At 43.0% G+C, this 15,767-nt stretch overlaps 1 protein-coding gene across 2 annotated transcripts in view; it reads left to right on the top strand.

Moving 5' to 3' along the window:
• Positions 1-1,261: 1,261 nt before the first annotated feature.
• GCH1 (GTP cyclohydrolase 1) overlaps positions 1,262-15,767 on the top strand; it is a 61,773-nt gene continuing 47,267 nt past the window's right edge. For both annotated transcript variants that reach the window (XM_059915715.1, XM_059915714.1), the window contains exon 1: positions 1,262-1,735. In XM_059915715.1, the coding sequence (XP_059771698.1) occupies positions 1,396-1,735 (340 nt within the window). In that variant the 5' untranslated portion in view covers positions 1,262-1,395. The remainder of the gene's footprint in view (positions 1,736-15,767) is intronic.

Here is a 15,767-nt window from a genome sequence, read left to right as displayed (position 1 = left end):
CAAGGGATGTTCATATTTCTTCATCTATGTAATTTGATATTTAATGTATATAGAAATCCAATATCTATTTTGAAAAACCCCACTTACACCAATAATCCTTCTACTTTAGACTAAAAGTACCTAGGAGGCTAGGTATTTCCCATATTTCTTTCCTTAATGTTTAGAACAGGAATATGCCTGGAGCAGACATCCAATAAATACAAATTACTAATAAAAATAACTGAGCTGCTTTATTAGTATAGAATAATTCCAGGGGCTTCCCTCCTGGTTTGTCTGATCCTAAGCCTTTAAATACGTGTTTATATGTCAGAAAATCAGCATTGGAAACTCTCTGGGGCAAATCATAAAATATTAATTTGATACATGCTTTAAAACTCACCTTTGGTGTTATGAAATAATCCCTCTAGTGAGAAAAAAAAAAGTCCATTTACAAAATCTTAAACAGTCAAAGCAGATGTCACTGGTTAAGAGTCCAGTTGATCAATAACGTTTCACAATCTCTGTCAGCATCAGGAGAAAGGCACTCAGCATGTCACTCTTAAAACGATCAGCACCAAATTTCCACAATTGCGTTTTCACAAAACGCAAATGGGTTTTTAATGAGAGCCCTAATTTTTCTTCGCTCGCAAACCAATTTCTGCAGGGTCAAAGTTCTGGCCACCACAGATACCGTCCTCCTAGATATAGGGACTCACTTAAGGACCACTTGGTGTAACATTCCTCCTGACAGCAGCTGGAGGCCGGTGCGTTGGACATATTTTTAACTAACAAACGCAGTCGTTTCAATTCATATTATTCTCTTGCCCTAAAAGTATGAGTTGGTTTCCATACCTACATTTTAACCCAGTCTCTTCCCCAGCGAGGCCACCTGTTTGCTCATCTTTCACAGGGCGAGGCGACCAGAACACTTCTGATGCAGCGTACTCTTTGCCCTAAGAGGAGAGGGCTGACGGGGCACCCAGACCTTGCCTCCCCTCGCCGAGGTTCCAGCTCCGGACACCTGCCCCCTTTAGGATTCGGTTCATCCGGCAATAGCCGGAGGGGTCCAACCCAATCCTCCTGCCTGGCGCGGGAGGGACTCGGACAAAGTCCGCGCTACAGTCGCCGGCTTCCAGAGCACCCGGCGGAGGGCAGGGCGAGGGGGCGGAGTGAGAGCCATGACGCCAGGAGCCTCGGCCAATGGAAACGCCCCGCGGCGCCGGCCGAGCCGCCAACCCATAAAAAGGAGGCGCTCCGGCACTTTTCAGTCTCGTCTGTTCCGGGCTCGGAGCGTACCCCTGGCCCGAGGCCTACCTTCTTCAGGTGACTCCGGTCGCAGCCCATTGCCCGCCGGCGAAGTTCAGTTGCAGCCCCTGACGCGTCCGAGGATCCCTCCGGGGCGGCTGCGGCAGGTCCATGGAGAAGGGCCCGGGGCGGGTGCAGGCGAAGCCGCGGGACGCCCGGTGCAGCAATGGGTTTCCCGAGGGGGAGCCGCCGCGGCCCAGGCCCAGCACGCCCACCGAGAAGCCGCCGCGGCCGGAGAGCAAGAGCGTCCAGCCGGCGGACGGCTGGAAGGGCGAGCGGCCCCGCAGCGAGGAGGACAACGAGCTGAACCTCCCCACCCTGGCGGCCGCCTACTCGTCCATCCTGCGCTCGCTGGGCGAGGACCCCCAGCGGCAGGGGCTGCTCAAGACGCCCTGGAGGGCGGCCACGGCCATGCAGTTCTTCACCAAGGGCTACCAGGAGACCATCTCAGGTCAGTGCGCCCGCCGGCCGGCGTGCCGGGCACTGGGGAGGTGGCTGCAGGAAGCGCGCGCCGGCTCCGGGAAGTTCCCGGAGTTGCTCACTCTTGGCGGAGGAAGCCGAGTGCTGTCACTTTCCGAACCCTGCCCTCGGCCCTGGCCCAGCCGTCTGGCCAAGGAGAGGGCCCTGCGTGGGACGCATTTTGGGCGCGGTGGGAGTCAGCGGTCTCTCCACCCGGGGACTGGTTGAAGCGGCCCTCGCGGGGTCCTCCCCGCTCACTGCACGCGGCCCTCTCCTCCAGCCTCGGGTTGGCGGGACCGCGGTCACAGAGCCTCCCCACGCCCCCTACCCCCGCCCCCGGGTGGGAGCCTGGAGCCCTTCTCGCCTGAGCGCCCAGGGCCGGATGCCCGAGGAACGTGCACCTGGGCTTGTGGACGTGACGGCTTCCTAGGTTATCTCTGCTCTGGAGGTCTCATTTTTGGTAGGTCTGGGGTGAAGCCTTCGCTTTGTGTGTCTGGAGCCGGGGGTGAACCTTTGCTGCAAACTCGGGGACCCTCACTCTCGCTGACTTGCCAGGGTACCCAGGTGTTCCGAAAGTCGTAATTCTCTCTTTTGTTCACATCCAGTTCACTCAAGCTCAGGACTTTGCCAGAATTTGGCATAGTTCTGGGCATGGGCTTTCCTGGAGTTTGAAGTGTGAGGTTTTTGGGGGGTTAGTTTGCTGCTTAAAGCCTTCTCCCTCTTTTCTCCCCCACTCCCCAAACCCCAAAGCAGGAAAGCGACTTCCTGGGAGTCGGGGAGGTTCGCTGGGCTGTGGGACCCGGAGTCCCTCTATCACCCACCTCCCACCCACGCATCCCAAAGGAGCGGGGTTGGCCCAGTGCCCTCGGCGCCTGAGGAGGGTCAGGCTTTTGCCCAGGAGGCCGGGAAGCAGGGGGTGCGGGGTGGCGGTGGAAAATGATTGAGAACTTCGCTGCCTAATTGCTGGGTGAGCGATGTTGGTCATTAATTAAAAAAAAAAAAAAAGTTAAAAAAGCTCTGTCTTGCACAGCTCGGACCAAGGGCATTGTTTTCCAGTTCACATCTTCTGTACCTCTTGGTGACATTTATTCCTTTGGCCTAAGAAGCCTTCTGCCGTCACCATTTCTCAAAGAATAACAGTGCTGCTGCTTTGCAAGGTAACCTCCCTGCTCAGGTTATTTCCCCAATCAAGTTTCTGGAGACTTCCTGAATAGATTCTGGGGAAAAACAGTTATTTTTGCCCAGTCTCCCCCACCCCAAAGGAAGGGTGGGAAATCAGTGTGACAGGGGTGAGGCACATAAAGGAAATGACACTACATCTTAAAGCCAAGAAATGGATATCTAGTTCTGTGTCCAAGTTTACTTTTTAAACCCTTGTTGGTAAAAGTTTGGGGCCAAAAATACAGAATTTCAAAATGCAAAGACTGAAGGATAAACATTCTTCATTTGGTGAATATTCTACCATTTGGTGATATTCCACGATGTAATGAAGAAACATCTTCTTAGGGCCTTGCTCAGTCTGCCTCTTGTGGACACTGAAAGTGTCCACCGCACTTGGTCAGGCTTTGGGAATCTTGCCCTAATAGAATTCACAGGAGAGAGGGATTTCTGACCTCGAGAGTAGGGGGGGGTCCTCCCGACTTTTGAGACCTAAAGTGTCTCAAAAGGTTTACTTAAGAAATGATTAGCAGAAGTTTGTCTCATGAGCCATAGGACTAATGACTGCAAAGAACACTTCATTCTACCTTAGAAGACAGTTCTAGTCAAGTGTTAATTTCTTATTTAAAAAGTCCATGGACCTAGGAACAGAAATCAGATTAGGGGGACTCTAATCTCCCTACCCAAGAGGACCTGGGGGAGAGGGTGGAATGGGGAGTGACTGCTTAATGGGTTCCAGGTTTCCTTTTGGGATGATGAAAATGTTCTAGGACTAGAGAGTGGTGATGTTTGCACACATTGTGAATGTGCTAAACGCCACTGAATTGCACATTTTAAAATGGTTAAGATGATGAGTGTTATATGTATTTTACGACAGTGAAAATGTCACAGACCATTTAAGAATTATTAATAGCCATTAATTGAATACTTTTTATGCTCTAAGTGCTTTATGTGGATGGTCTTTGGTTAATCCTCATTTTTGAGGTAAACACTGTTCTTTTACCCCATGATAAGGAAACTGAGGCAGAGAGGTTGACAGCTTCAGGTGGTAGAGCTGGTGTTGGAATCTATGCAGCCTGAATGCAGAACTCTTACCTGCTTCCTTATGTTGCTACTTAGTGAGATATGTCAATGTATCTTCTCTACTAAGCATTTCAAACTGAGTTCTGACCTAATACTTGGGTCACCAGCATTAAAATAAGGTGGAGTAGAATGGAGAAAATCAGTCTATCATATGTAGTAAGGGTAAATGTTTTGAGAAGCTTACAGGTAGGTTTTATAGGTGTGATTTTTTTCTGGTATGTACTGGCTCCAGTTGTAGAATGTAGTATTTCTTGTATTTGTTGTGGTCAAAAGTTTGAAAGCCTCTGTCTAGAGGATCACACTTAAGGACTTAATATTGATTACTTAGAGGTACATAAATAGAAGACAGAGAGGAGAGGATGACAAGGACGATACTGAACTTAAAGGAATGAACCTGAAATGGTGGTGGTCCAGGCCTTGGACCAACCTGGGTGGGAGAAGGAAGGATACTTTAAATCTATAGAAAATACAGAAGTAAGTAATAGAGAAAACACTCCTACCCAATCCCTAATTTTTACTTCTTTAGAGAGTATAAGTCAATGACCACTATAGATTATTTTGGATAGAAGCAAACTTCTTTGAAACTGTCACTTTTCTATGCTTGTAGATAAGCTACTTAACATCTTTTATATCTCTGTATATTACTTGTTACTAGTGTTGACTTAAGTTTTGTAAAACATAAAATAAATAAAATAAGTTGGTACTTTACATTCCCCAAATTGTTATTTTTTTTAGTTCCTCTTGAGTGAATTGATGCTAATTTCTGGTGTTTGGGGAATTTGTCAGTTCTCCCTGCACTGCAGCGTATTTTCATGACCCTTGCGTGGTACACCTTTCTTTACTTTCCAGTATGTACCTTATAATGGGTGCATCTGTGGTCACCTGTAATGGGGCTCTGTCAAGGTTGTGCAAGTCTCCTGGTTACTGTTCACCACTGGGCTGTAGCTTGTAGTGGAGGGGGTGCTGGAAGAGACACTATCACCTCTCCCAGGAATGGCTGTGCTTTGAATAGCATCACAGGGTGATCCTTGGACCAGCTCATCTTTATCTGTCGCTATCCCATTTCAATTTAACCATATCCTAGTTCTCTTACATATTCAGAGAACCTTTGATGAGGTCTTCTTTTCTATATATTTCCTGTATTTCCACTATTTTTAAAATTCAGAATCCTAATTAAATTGGAGGGTCTGCTGTTGCCTGAGGTCTTTGATCTTCGTGTTCTTGTGTCTGACCCTTCCCTTTCCCTGTCCTCTCCTGGGTGTAAATGGGAACAACCTCTTAGATAGTATTATCCATCAAAGGTTAAGTGAATGTAACTTGTCTCATCAATTGTCCTTTTTATAAGTTTATGGGAGTACACAAGAGTCTTGAGTCTTCTGTCACATTTCTAGTTGAAGTAGGTTTTAGCTTGTCTTATCCAGGATGCCAAGGCAGTTTTCATAAATCAAGTTGACAGTGTTCCAAATTTGGGAAGCCTGTGAGCCTGTATATAATGCAGGAAGTGGAGATGGTATCACAGGTGATGGGCTTCTTATAAATTTATTTTATGTTTTTAATTTATTTTTCGCTGTGTTGGGTCTTCGTTGTTGTGCACGGGCTTTAGTTGCAGCGAGCAGGGGCTACTCTTCATTGCGATGCGCGGGCTTCATTGCGGTGGCTTCTCTTGTTGCGGAGCACGGGCTCTAGGCGTGCGGACTTCGGTAGTTGTGTCACACGGGCTCAGTAGTTGTGGCGCACGGGCTTAGTTGCTCTGCGGCATGTGGGATCTTCCTGAACCAGGGATCGAACCCATGTCCCCTGCATCGGCAGGCGGATTCTTAACCACTGTGCTACATGGGAAGTCCCAGTGATGGACTTCTTGACTGTTTCCCCACCCTGCCTCAACCATGTTCACTGCAAGATGACAACTATTCTCTAAAGCTAAAGCGAGGCAATTAGATAGTTTATTTACACAAAAATGAGTCTTAGCCACTTCATACTGAAACGTGCCAGCACTCACAAAAGGTTTTTCTTTTTGAATCATGAACGTCTGTGATTTACCAAATCAGACTGCCATGATGAACTAAGAATTGTAACAACTTCTAAGATGTGATAATACTTATTTATCATAGCCTCCCATATTGTGGGCAAAAGGTGAGTTTATGTCCCATGTTTTAAAGTAGGTTGTAGAAGAGTTAATGTCATTATTGAGAGGTGCTATTTTAGATGTGTATAGTTCATTTAAATCTTGATTCACTAATAAGTTTCATTTTCATTTTGTTAATGAATACTTCTTACATAGGACTTAGTTCTGTGTATTGCCAGAAAAGGTACTATGAATAAAGAAGAAAAAATAACAAGACTATTGAAGTATATGACTGGAACTTGGGAGTAGTCAAAGTTGATTAAAGCTGTTAAGAGTCACGGAGAATGGAGGAGAAAATCTAGTCTTACTAGTTTCTTTTAAAAATGTATTATCTGTTAACATTTGTTTCTGGCCTGGGAGGAAAAGTCCTACACATAACTTTGAAATACTAAACAAACTGGTACTTGTTTTAGTTTCACTGGACTGCCATAAGAAAGTACCACAGACTGGACTGTTTAAAAAACAGAAATCTATCGTCTCACAGTTCTGGAGACTAGAAGTCTGAAATCAAGGTGTCGGTGGAACCATACTCCCTCTGAAAATCACAGGGAATGGGGAGGGGAGTGCGGTCCTTCCTTGCCTCTTCCCAGCTTCTGGTGGTAGCTGTCAATCCTTGGTGTTCCTTAGCTTGCAACTGCATTACTCCCATCTCTGCTTCTGTCGGTGTCCAGATTTTCCTCTTTTAAGGACATCAGTCACATAGGAGTGAATCCACTTTACACCAGTATGCCTTATCTTAATTTAGCTAATTACGTTTGCAGTTACTCTATTTCCAAGGTCACATTCTGAGGTACTGAGATTTAGGACTTCAACTTAACCTTCAACACAGTTTAACCTATACCAGTGTTAAATGCTGTTATTCATAAGACTGACTGGGAGCTTTATAATTTCATTTAATTTATTCACTGAGAGCCAACTACTGCACTGAATGCTGGGAAACAGGTTCAGCAAAACCAGATATGGTTCCTTCCCTCATGGAACAGACAGTCTATTAGGCTAAAACAGATATTCATCAGAATCACATGAATGAGTGTGATTATAGATGGAGAAATCTAGTGATAAAAAGAACACAGCTCAGTGAGAGCATTTACCAAAGGAACTTGATCTGTGCTAGGAGATGGGAAGTGTGGATGCTTGAGCTGACATCTGAATAACAACAAACACTCCTGACTACTACGTGCTGAACACAGTTGTGAGTTCTTTGCATGTATTGCCTCACTGACCCTCACAATAACCCTACGGGGTAGGTAATATTAGCCCTGTTTTTAGGGGTAAGGAAACTGGGGCACAGAGAGAACTTGCACAAGATCATATCTGAAAAGTAGCAGCACTGGGAGAATGATAGAGAATGAGAATCATCATAATCTCTCATAGTCTATTTAATTTTAATCATAATATTTTACTGATTTATTTGAATCACCTCCCCTCCCCTTCCCTTTCTGTATCTTCTCTGCTGTTTTCTTTTCTTTTTTATTTTATTTTATTTTATTTATTTATTTTTGGCTGCGTTGGGTCTTCGTTGCTGCACGCAGGCTTTCTCTCGTTGCAGTGCGCGGGCTTCTCATTGCGGCGGCTTCCCTTGTTGTGGGGCACAGGCTCTAGGCACATGGGCTTTGGTAGTTGTGGCACGTGGGCTCAGTAGTTGTGGCTCGCGGGCTCTAGAGAGCAGGCTCAGTAGTTGTGGCGCACGAGCTTAGTTGCTCTGCAGCATGTGGGATCTTCCCGGACCAGGGCTTGAACCCGTGTCCCCTGCATTGGTAGGCGGATTCTTAACCACTGCGCCAGCAGGGAAGCCCTCTGCTGTTTTCTTTGTCCAGCTCTAGAAACTCTTCTATGCCTGGGCATTCCCCCACTGACTCATTTGCAGTATACCTCTATTTGAGTCCAGTATTTGGTTGAGTCAGACTGCAGTAATAAAATTTGCCAGGAGAGGGCAACTATCTAATCTTTGATGAATCCTAGGTTATGAATCCTAGATTATATGAACAATTCATAACTCCAGTTTATGTAATGAATATGTTCCCTATGGTTATACATTTTCTACTGAGTTTATGGCAATTAGATTGAGGGATAATTTAGATTGGGGTTAATCAAAGATTGTCTGAATCAAGGTAAATTTGTTATACTCAAGATTGAGAGGACATTTACTCACTAGAATTTGGTTCTGTTATAGCCTCAGTCACAGTTTTTTAGAAGAGGGACTGTCTGTACTCACCTTTGAATGCCTAGCAAATTGCCCAGCACATGTAGATAACTTGATGAATGTTTGAATTAATTTCTTAAAGACAAGGACCCCTTCTTGGGACTTCCCTGGTGGTCCAGTGGTTAAGACTCCGTGCTCCCAATGCAGGGGACCCAGGTTCGATCCCTGGTCAGGGGACTAGATCCCGCATGCCGCAGCTAAGAGCCTGCATGCTGCAACTAAAGATCCCGCAGGCCGCAACTAAGATTCCGTGTGCAGCAACTAAGACCTGGCGCAGACAAATAAATAAATAAATAAATATTGAAAAAAAAAAAGACAAGAACCCCTTCTTAACACTTGTCTTTCTCCTACCACAGTGCTCTGTGCATAGGTGCTCAATAAATGCTGGCTTTTTTATACACTAAAGAAAAACGTAGGGGATTAGCTTTATGGAAAAGCCATGGAAGTTATTTCTACTGGATCCCCTGAACACTTCTATTCTAGGCCAGAGGTCATCCTTTAGACATCTTTGTGTCCTTCATAGTCCTGCGCCTGTAGAAACTCACCTATTTGGGGAGATGGCTTCTTCTATATCCAGTCAACATATTATTCCAAGGTATCAATTGAAGCAACTGGCGTGTTTCCCTGGCACATCAAAATTCTCATGGGGAAGAATCTCTAGAAAATCTGTCAGGACTGCAGTCAGTTTTTAAATTATTGTGGACGTGTTCAAATGTACACAAAATTAGAATAGTATAATGAGTTTCTATGTGCCCATCACCCAACCTTTAACATAAACATAGGTCTGTCTTGCTTCGTTCCTCTTGTCACACACCTTCCCCCACTGAATTATTTTAAAGCAAATCCTAGATATGTCACTTCATTAATAAATACTTTACTATATCTTGAAAATAGAGACTTAAAAATATTGTCATCCTTGAAATCAACAGTAATTCCTTAATATCAAATATCTAACCAATATTTACATTTCTTTGATTTTTCTCATAGGTATCTCTTTACAAATTGGTTTGTTTGAATAAGGATTCAGACAAGATTCACGTATTATATTTGATAAAAGTCTTCAAGTTTTTAAAAATTTGTTAGTTTGGTATTCTTTTTTATCCCCTAACAATTTGTTGAAGAACCAGGGTCATTTGTCCTATAGAATTTCCCACATTCTGGGTTCTGCTCGTTATTTTTCTCACGATTTAATTTAACATGTTCCTTTAGCTCCTGTGTTGCTTATATACTAGCAGTTAGATTTAGACGCTTGCCTTCCTGCCTCTCCCCACTCCCACCCCCACCAAATAACTCTTAAATTTAGTCAAGAATACTTCATAGGTGGTGGCATGTGCTTCCATCGGTAAGCAGTTAAATATCTAGTTGTCTTTTTGTGATGTTATAATCGATTAGCTTTAAGCGTTACCAGCCTAAGTTGTCCATTACAGAGCTTCTCACCAGCATTTCACTTGACTTTAGAAGCCATTGGTGATTGCCTATATCCAGTATTTTTTAGAAGTTGAAAAATAATGATGTTTGGTTCTTTAATTCCTTCTGAATTTATTAACTGGAGTTCTTCTATAAAGAAGATATATGGGAACTCTTTAGGCCATCTTTGCAACTATTCAGTAAGTTTAAAAGTATTTTAAATAAAGCTTAAAGATATATAAGGTTGTTCATTTCTCTAATACATTTCTTAAATTCTGCACTGGAGATTGACCTAATTATGCCTCAATCTAGAAGCCATAAAAGAAAATAATTGTTACTTTATATAAAAACTAAGAACTTTCACAGGTCAAATACCAACAGAAATGACAAACTGGGAAGAAATATTTACAATTCATATTGTAGACAACAGGATAATCATACTAATATAAAAGAGATGCTAGAAATTAGTGTCAGAGAAAGGCCAAAAACACAATTGAAAAATTGGCAAGACATGTAAGCAGACAATTCACAGGAAAGGAAATACAAATGACTTTTAAATACATGGAAAGATGCTTGACCTCACCTTCAATAAGAGAAATGCACACAGACCACCCAAAGATATACTTTTTCCTTGTTTGATTGGCCAAAGTCTAGAAACTTGATACTGCATTACATTATGGAAGTTATAGGGAAACACATATTACTGTTGGGAGTGTAGCTATCTTTATGGAGGATAATTTGGCAACATCTATTAAATACAAATACATATATCCTATTTGAAAATTCTGCCTCTGGGAATTGCATACACGAAATGACATATGCTCAAGGTTAGTCACTGCAGCCATGAAAAGAACCATCCTATATTTCTAGTCCCTTAGAATGGTTAAATGACACAGAGGAGTTATGTTGGGGAGGACAATAAAATGTTTATATTGACATTAAGAACTGGAGGATACACAAGTGGTTATATGTTAATCAGGGATATGAACTGGGCAGATGGCAGACCAGAGTAGAAGCAAGACTTTTCACTATATTTTCAGTTTTTGATCTTTGAAGTATGTACATGTATTTTCAAATAGATAAATTAAAAACATTGTGACAGAGTTGTTTCAAATCTAGGAGCAAAGGAAATACAACTTTTTAAGGGCTAGCTAATAAGAAAAATCTGGTTACTGAAAACCTTTACCCTGGAATTAGAGAAAAATAGTTAGATGTATATATTTGCAAGCTTGATCTTCATTGTGATCCATATTGTGTAAAGAAAGAGACTGAGTTTGAATGTGACCTTGTCCCTTAACTATCTTTATAATTACTGGCATGTCTCCAAACTTAATTTTCATCTTTCTCTTTTTATAAAGGATGGTAATACCTGCTTTGCCTGGGCTCTTACAAGAATTAAGAAGGTATGCAAAAAGCACCTGATGCTTAATATATTCCTGCTTTTATGATGAGGAAGAACTATGGGGTTGGATTAATTGGAAAGTGTTTTAAGAATGTGGGATACTCTGGAGCCCTGAGCCACCGTGTAAAAAGTCCAGTTACTCTGAGGCTGCCATACTGTGAGGAAGCTCTGCCACGTGGCGAGGCCACAACTGGCTGTTCCAGCTGATGGCTTTAGCTGAGGTCCCACCCAACAGCTAGCACCAAACACTGGACATGCGAGTAAAGACTCCTCCAGGTGATTCCAGCCCCCAGCCAACGAGTCGTCCCCACTGAGCCCCAGACGTTGTGGACCAGAGACCAGTCATCTCTCCTGTGCCTTGTCTGAATTCCTGACCCACAGAATCCCAGGACATAATAAAATAGTTGTACACCACTAAATTCTGGGATGTTCTGTTATGCACCAAAAGCAACTGGACCAGAGTTTGAGATGAGGGTGGTTAGAATTTGCATTTGTGCAGAGGAAAAGGGAGTGACTTAAACAGGCCAAGAGATGGCATGGTGGTTGAAGGCTAGAAATTCAAATTTGTGAATTATCAGTATAAAGCTGAGAGTTAAGCTCGGAGAGTGCCTGAGCTCCTCAAAGGAGTGAGAAGAGGAGACGTCAGCATTCTGACACTAAGGAGAGTGAGAGAAGAACCAGCAGAGACCGCCCTAAAGGGAGATGTGAGAGGCAGGAGATCCAGGAGTGTAAGTGTTGGCAGAAAATGGTTTTAAAAGGAACGTGGGACAGAAGGAAAAGGTCCCGAGACATAGTAGACTTGAGTCAGATTGCCTGGCTTCAAATCCTGTTACTGACCAGCTGTGCCTTAATTGCTTCATCTGTAAAATGGGGCAGTTAATAGTAATCATCCATCTTATAGGGTTATTGTGAGGATTAAGTGAGTTAGTACATATAAAGTGCTGAGAGAAATGCCCAGCATGTATGAAGTGCTACAGACGTTTTGTCTGTGTTAGCAATGAGTACTGAGATTTTATTTGAAGGTGGTGTTAGTAGTTTCAATAGCTTAATGTGCTCAGAAGCCAGATTGTAGGACTTTAGGGAGTAATTTAACAAATTACAGAAAATAAGAAATTTTTTGAGGTATTTTTCCCTGACCGGTAGGATCATGTGAGCTTCCCCTTGGTGTGTATCAAGGCAGCAGTGTGCTGGTTGCTGGTGAATGAAAGTGTTAGGTGTTGAAGAGAAGAACATGGGCACCCAAACCCTGGGAAGTGGGCCAGGTTGTATGCGTGTGATCTCATACGATCCTCCTGTCAACTTGGAGGCTGTACTCATTATAAAGAGTTGGAAACTGAGAGGCCTCTGGTCAAGTCACTTGCCAGAGGGCACAGAGCAAAACCCAGGTGTGTGTGACGACAGAGCTCATGTTCCAATGGACATGGTGCCCCCTCAGGTTTTAAGTGCCTATGTTACATTTTCATATGACGATCCATTTAATTAAGATGTGAGCAGTGTAATCCATAGGCATTCTGTTTTTCTTCTTGAATTCTAGCAAACAGAAAGCCAAGTAGTTTCAGTTTTGAGGCATTTCTTAACATCCTGACTTTAAGATAGTTCATGAAATTTTTAATCAGGGGAATTTGTGAATAATTGCAGAAAATTTAGCTAAATTACATTCAGTTCAAAGGTAGATTAATAACTAACAAACTTTTCCCCACTTAATCTTTTGAGGGAGATATTTGAAAACCAAAATTTTATACATTTTGTCTAAAGCACATTTAATTATATTTTGATCATTTATACTTTACAAATGTGAGTCTGTTTTAATGGTTTTACTATTTGGAAACTTTTCAGTTCTGTTTTAAATCTTTGTTTTTAGGGTTTGTACTTTTTCTTAAATGCAGTTATAAATTCTTAATCTTTCCTTTTATTTGAAGTAATTTTTTCTGTAACTACAATGGTATGTAAATTTCAGAGATACAATTTATTTTATCTTCTCTTTGAATAATTAGGCAGAATAATACAACATAATTATGTTGCATCTCTACCAACTTACCCAGTTGTGTTTCCTACTGCATGTTTGCAACTGTGTTGAAGTGCATACAGTTGAATGTTGTATATTCTTTTTTTTATTTGTTTGCTTTAAAACATACACGACATAAAGTTTAGCATTTTAACCATTTTTAAGTATATAGTTCAGTGGCATTAAGTACATTCGCATAGTTGTGCAACCATCACCACAGTCTATTTCCAGAACATTTTCGTTATCCCAAACTGAAACCATATTCATCAACCAATAACTCCCTGGTCCCCTTTCCTCTCAGCCCTTGGTAACCTCTATTTTACTTTCTGCATTTGAGTATTCTAGGGACCTCATGTGAGTGGAATCATATCATTTTATCCTTTGTGTCTGGCTTATTTCACTTAGCATAATGTCTTCAAGGTTCGTCCATGTTAAGAGCATCATTTTAAAGTTAGAGAAGAACCGTTTGGTCCTTGTTTGAGCCAGTAACTCATCTGTAGAATGTTGTATGTTCTTAAATTTGTAAGTATTTTATTTTCTTATTTTAAGAAATCTTCAGAATTGAAGATATATTTACTGTGTGCATATTTATTTATCAAACATCAGGCCTGTGAATGACCCTGAGCTAACTGTTAAAAGGGAAGCAAAACTGGTTGGCCTTGGCTTGGCCCTCAGGGAGCCTCTGGTCTGTGCTAGCCGGGACCAGACACTAAGTTCCTACAGAGAGGAGCAAGTGGGGTGCTGTGTGGTCAGAAAGAAGGTGGGTTCTTATGGCGGAGAGACTTGAAACCACAGATGACTATGGAGGAGGTAGATTTTGAGCTGAACCTAGAAGGAAATTCATTTTGAATTTTTTTTTTTTTTTAAACAAATAGTCCATGATAGTTAAGAGAAGATTATGCTCTTAGGTGCTTTAGGAATAAAAAGAATACACTAATATTCATAGTTGTTTGTACCATAGAGCTAAAATTAAATGAAGCTTTCAAAGCAGGTTTTGTTTTTTTTTAAAATTAATTAATTAATTAATTTATGGCTGTGTTGGGTCTTCGTTTCTGTGCGAGGGCTTTCTCTAGTTGTGGCAGGCGGGGGCCACTCTTCATCGTGGTGCGCGGGCCCCTCACTGTCGCAGCCTCTCTCATTGCGGAGCACAGGCTCCAGACGCGCAGGCTCAGTAATTGTGGCTCACGGGCCCAGTTGCTCCGCGGCATGTGGGATCTTCCCAGACCAGGGCTCGAACCCGTGTCCCCTGCATTGGCAGGCAGACTCTCAACCACTGCACCACCAGGGAAGCCCTCAAAGCAGGTTTATTTTAAACTTTTTAAAGTTCAGGATGGGAAGGCATTAGGGCTGGCTCCTTTCTCTGATGTTTCTAAAGTCCATTTTGACCAGTCAGCCCTTCTGATGAACAACTTTACCTGAACACATGTTGCTTGTCCAGGCTTTATAATCTGGTCGTTCATTTCATCTTGCAATTCTTCCTTCTCATTAATCCCCTTGGTTACTCGTGCCCCAAGTCCTGACTCTTAAACTTCCTGACTATCTCTAGACTCTCTTACCTTCTCTTGCTTTGACTCTTAGTCATCTCTCACTTCTTTACTGGCTGTCTTGCCTCCTAGCTTGTCCTCCTCCCATCCATCAGTGCCAGAGTGATGTTACAGACATCGAGTAGATCTCTTCCTTCCAGAAACACTTGACTGATTTCCTCCTGTCTTTCCTCACCACGGCTGTAATGTTTTGTTGTGTTCCAGCCTCTTGCCTGCATTTTTAAATTCTCTTCCATCACCACCTCCTCACGAGGGCAAGTTAGCATTTTAGTTTAGTGCATAGCTTAGTGCATAGCCTGTTTTGAAAATCCACTCTGTCTCCTTCTCACACTGGAGCTGGAGACTGGGCAGAAGTCCTACATGAGGCTTGTTCTGCAATATTTGGCCCTTACGCCTGCTCTCTTCCCTAATTGTTCCTCTTTTTTGTTTTTTTTTGGTTTTGGCTGCTAACCATGAGAATCCACCCCCCTGCCACCTCCACCACTCAACACCTTTTGCCTCTCTAGAGTTCTGTGAACAAGCACCCAGGTTTAGGTGAGGAAATTGGCAGTTGCTGAGTTCTGGGTTGAATTTTTTTGAGCTCTGGTTGGTCCAGATGGTGTTTCAGTGAAGTTCCTGGCTATTGATGTGTGAGGCATGATCATACATGTATTAGTTTTTATTCTAAGCAGGAATCAGAGCCCAGTTCAACAGAGGCCATTGACAAATGTCCCAAACAAGGAATTTGTCACTAAAGTAGCTTAAAATCCAATTACACCAATGGTATAGTTTATGCACTCGCAGTAAGATGTTCATGAGCGGTGATGAAGGTACTGGGTGCTGGAGTTCAACTGAGAGGCTGTTAACTCGGCGAGGACTCTGCAGAACTCCAGACCACTTTAAGGTGGAGCTGCTGTAGATCACACCTCTCCAGCTCACCACCCCTTCAAGACACAAGTGCTTCTGTTAATGCACAGGCAACTGTGGAGGAGTGCCACTCTGGTTGCCCATCAGAAACAATTTGCCTTTCAGCCATAAGGGTAAGGTGCAGTTAGCTGACAGCCTCCAGCTGTCAGCGCCTTCAGGATTTGCCTCCGTGGAGGCCAAGCTTAGCCCAT

This window comes from Balaenoptera ricei, chromosome 2 (genome assembly GCF_028023285.1).
Source record: "Balaenoptera ricei isolate mBalRic1 chromosome 2, mBalRic1.hap2, whole genome shotgun sequence".
Lineage (NCBI taxonomy): Eukaryota > Metazoa > Chordata > Mammalia > Artiodactyla > Balaenopteridae > Balaenoptera > Balaenoptera ricei.
Note: the sequence above shows the minus strand (reverse complement) of the source record. Positions and strands in the feature narration are given on the sequence as shown.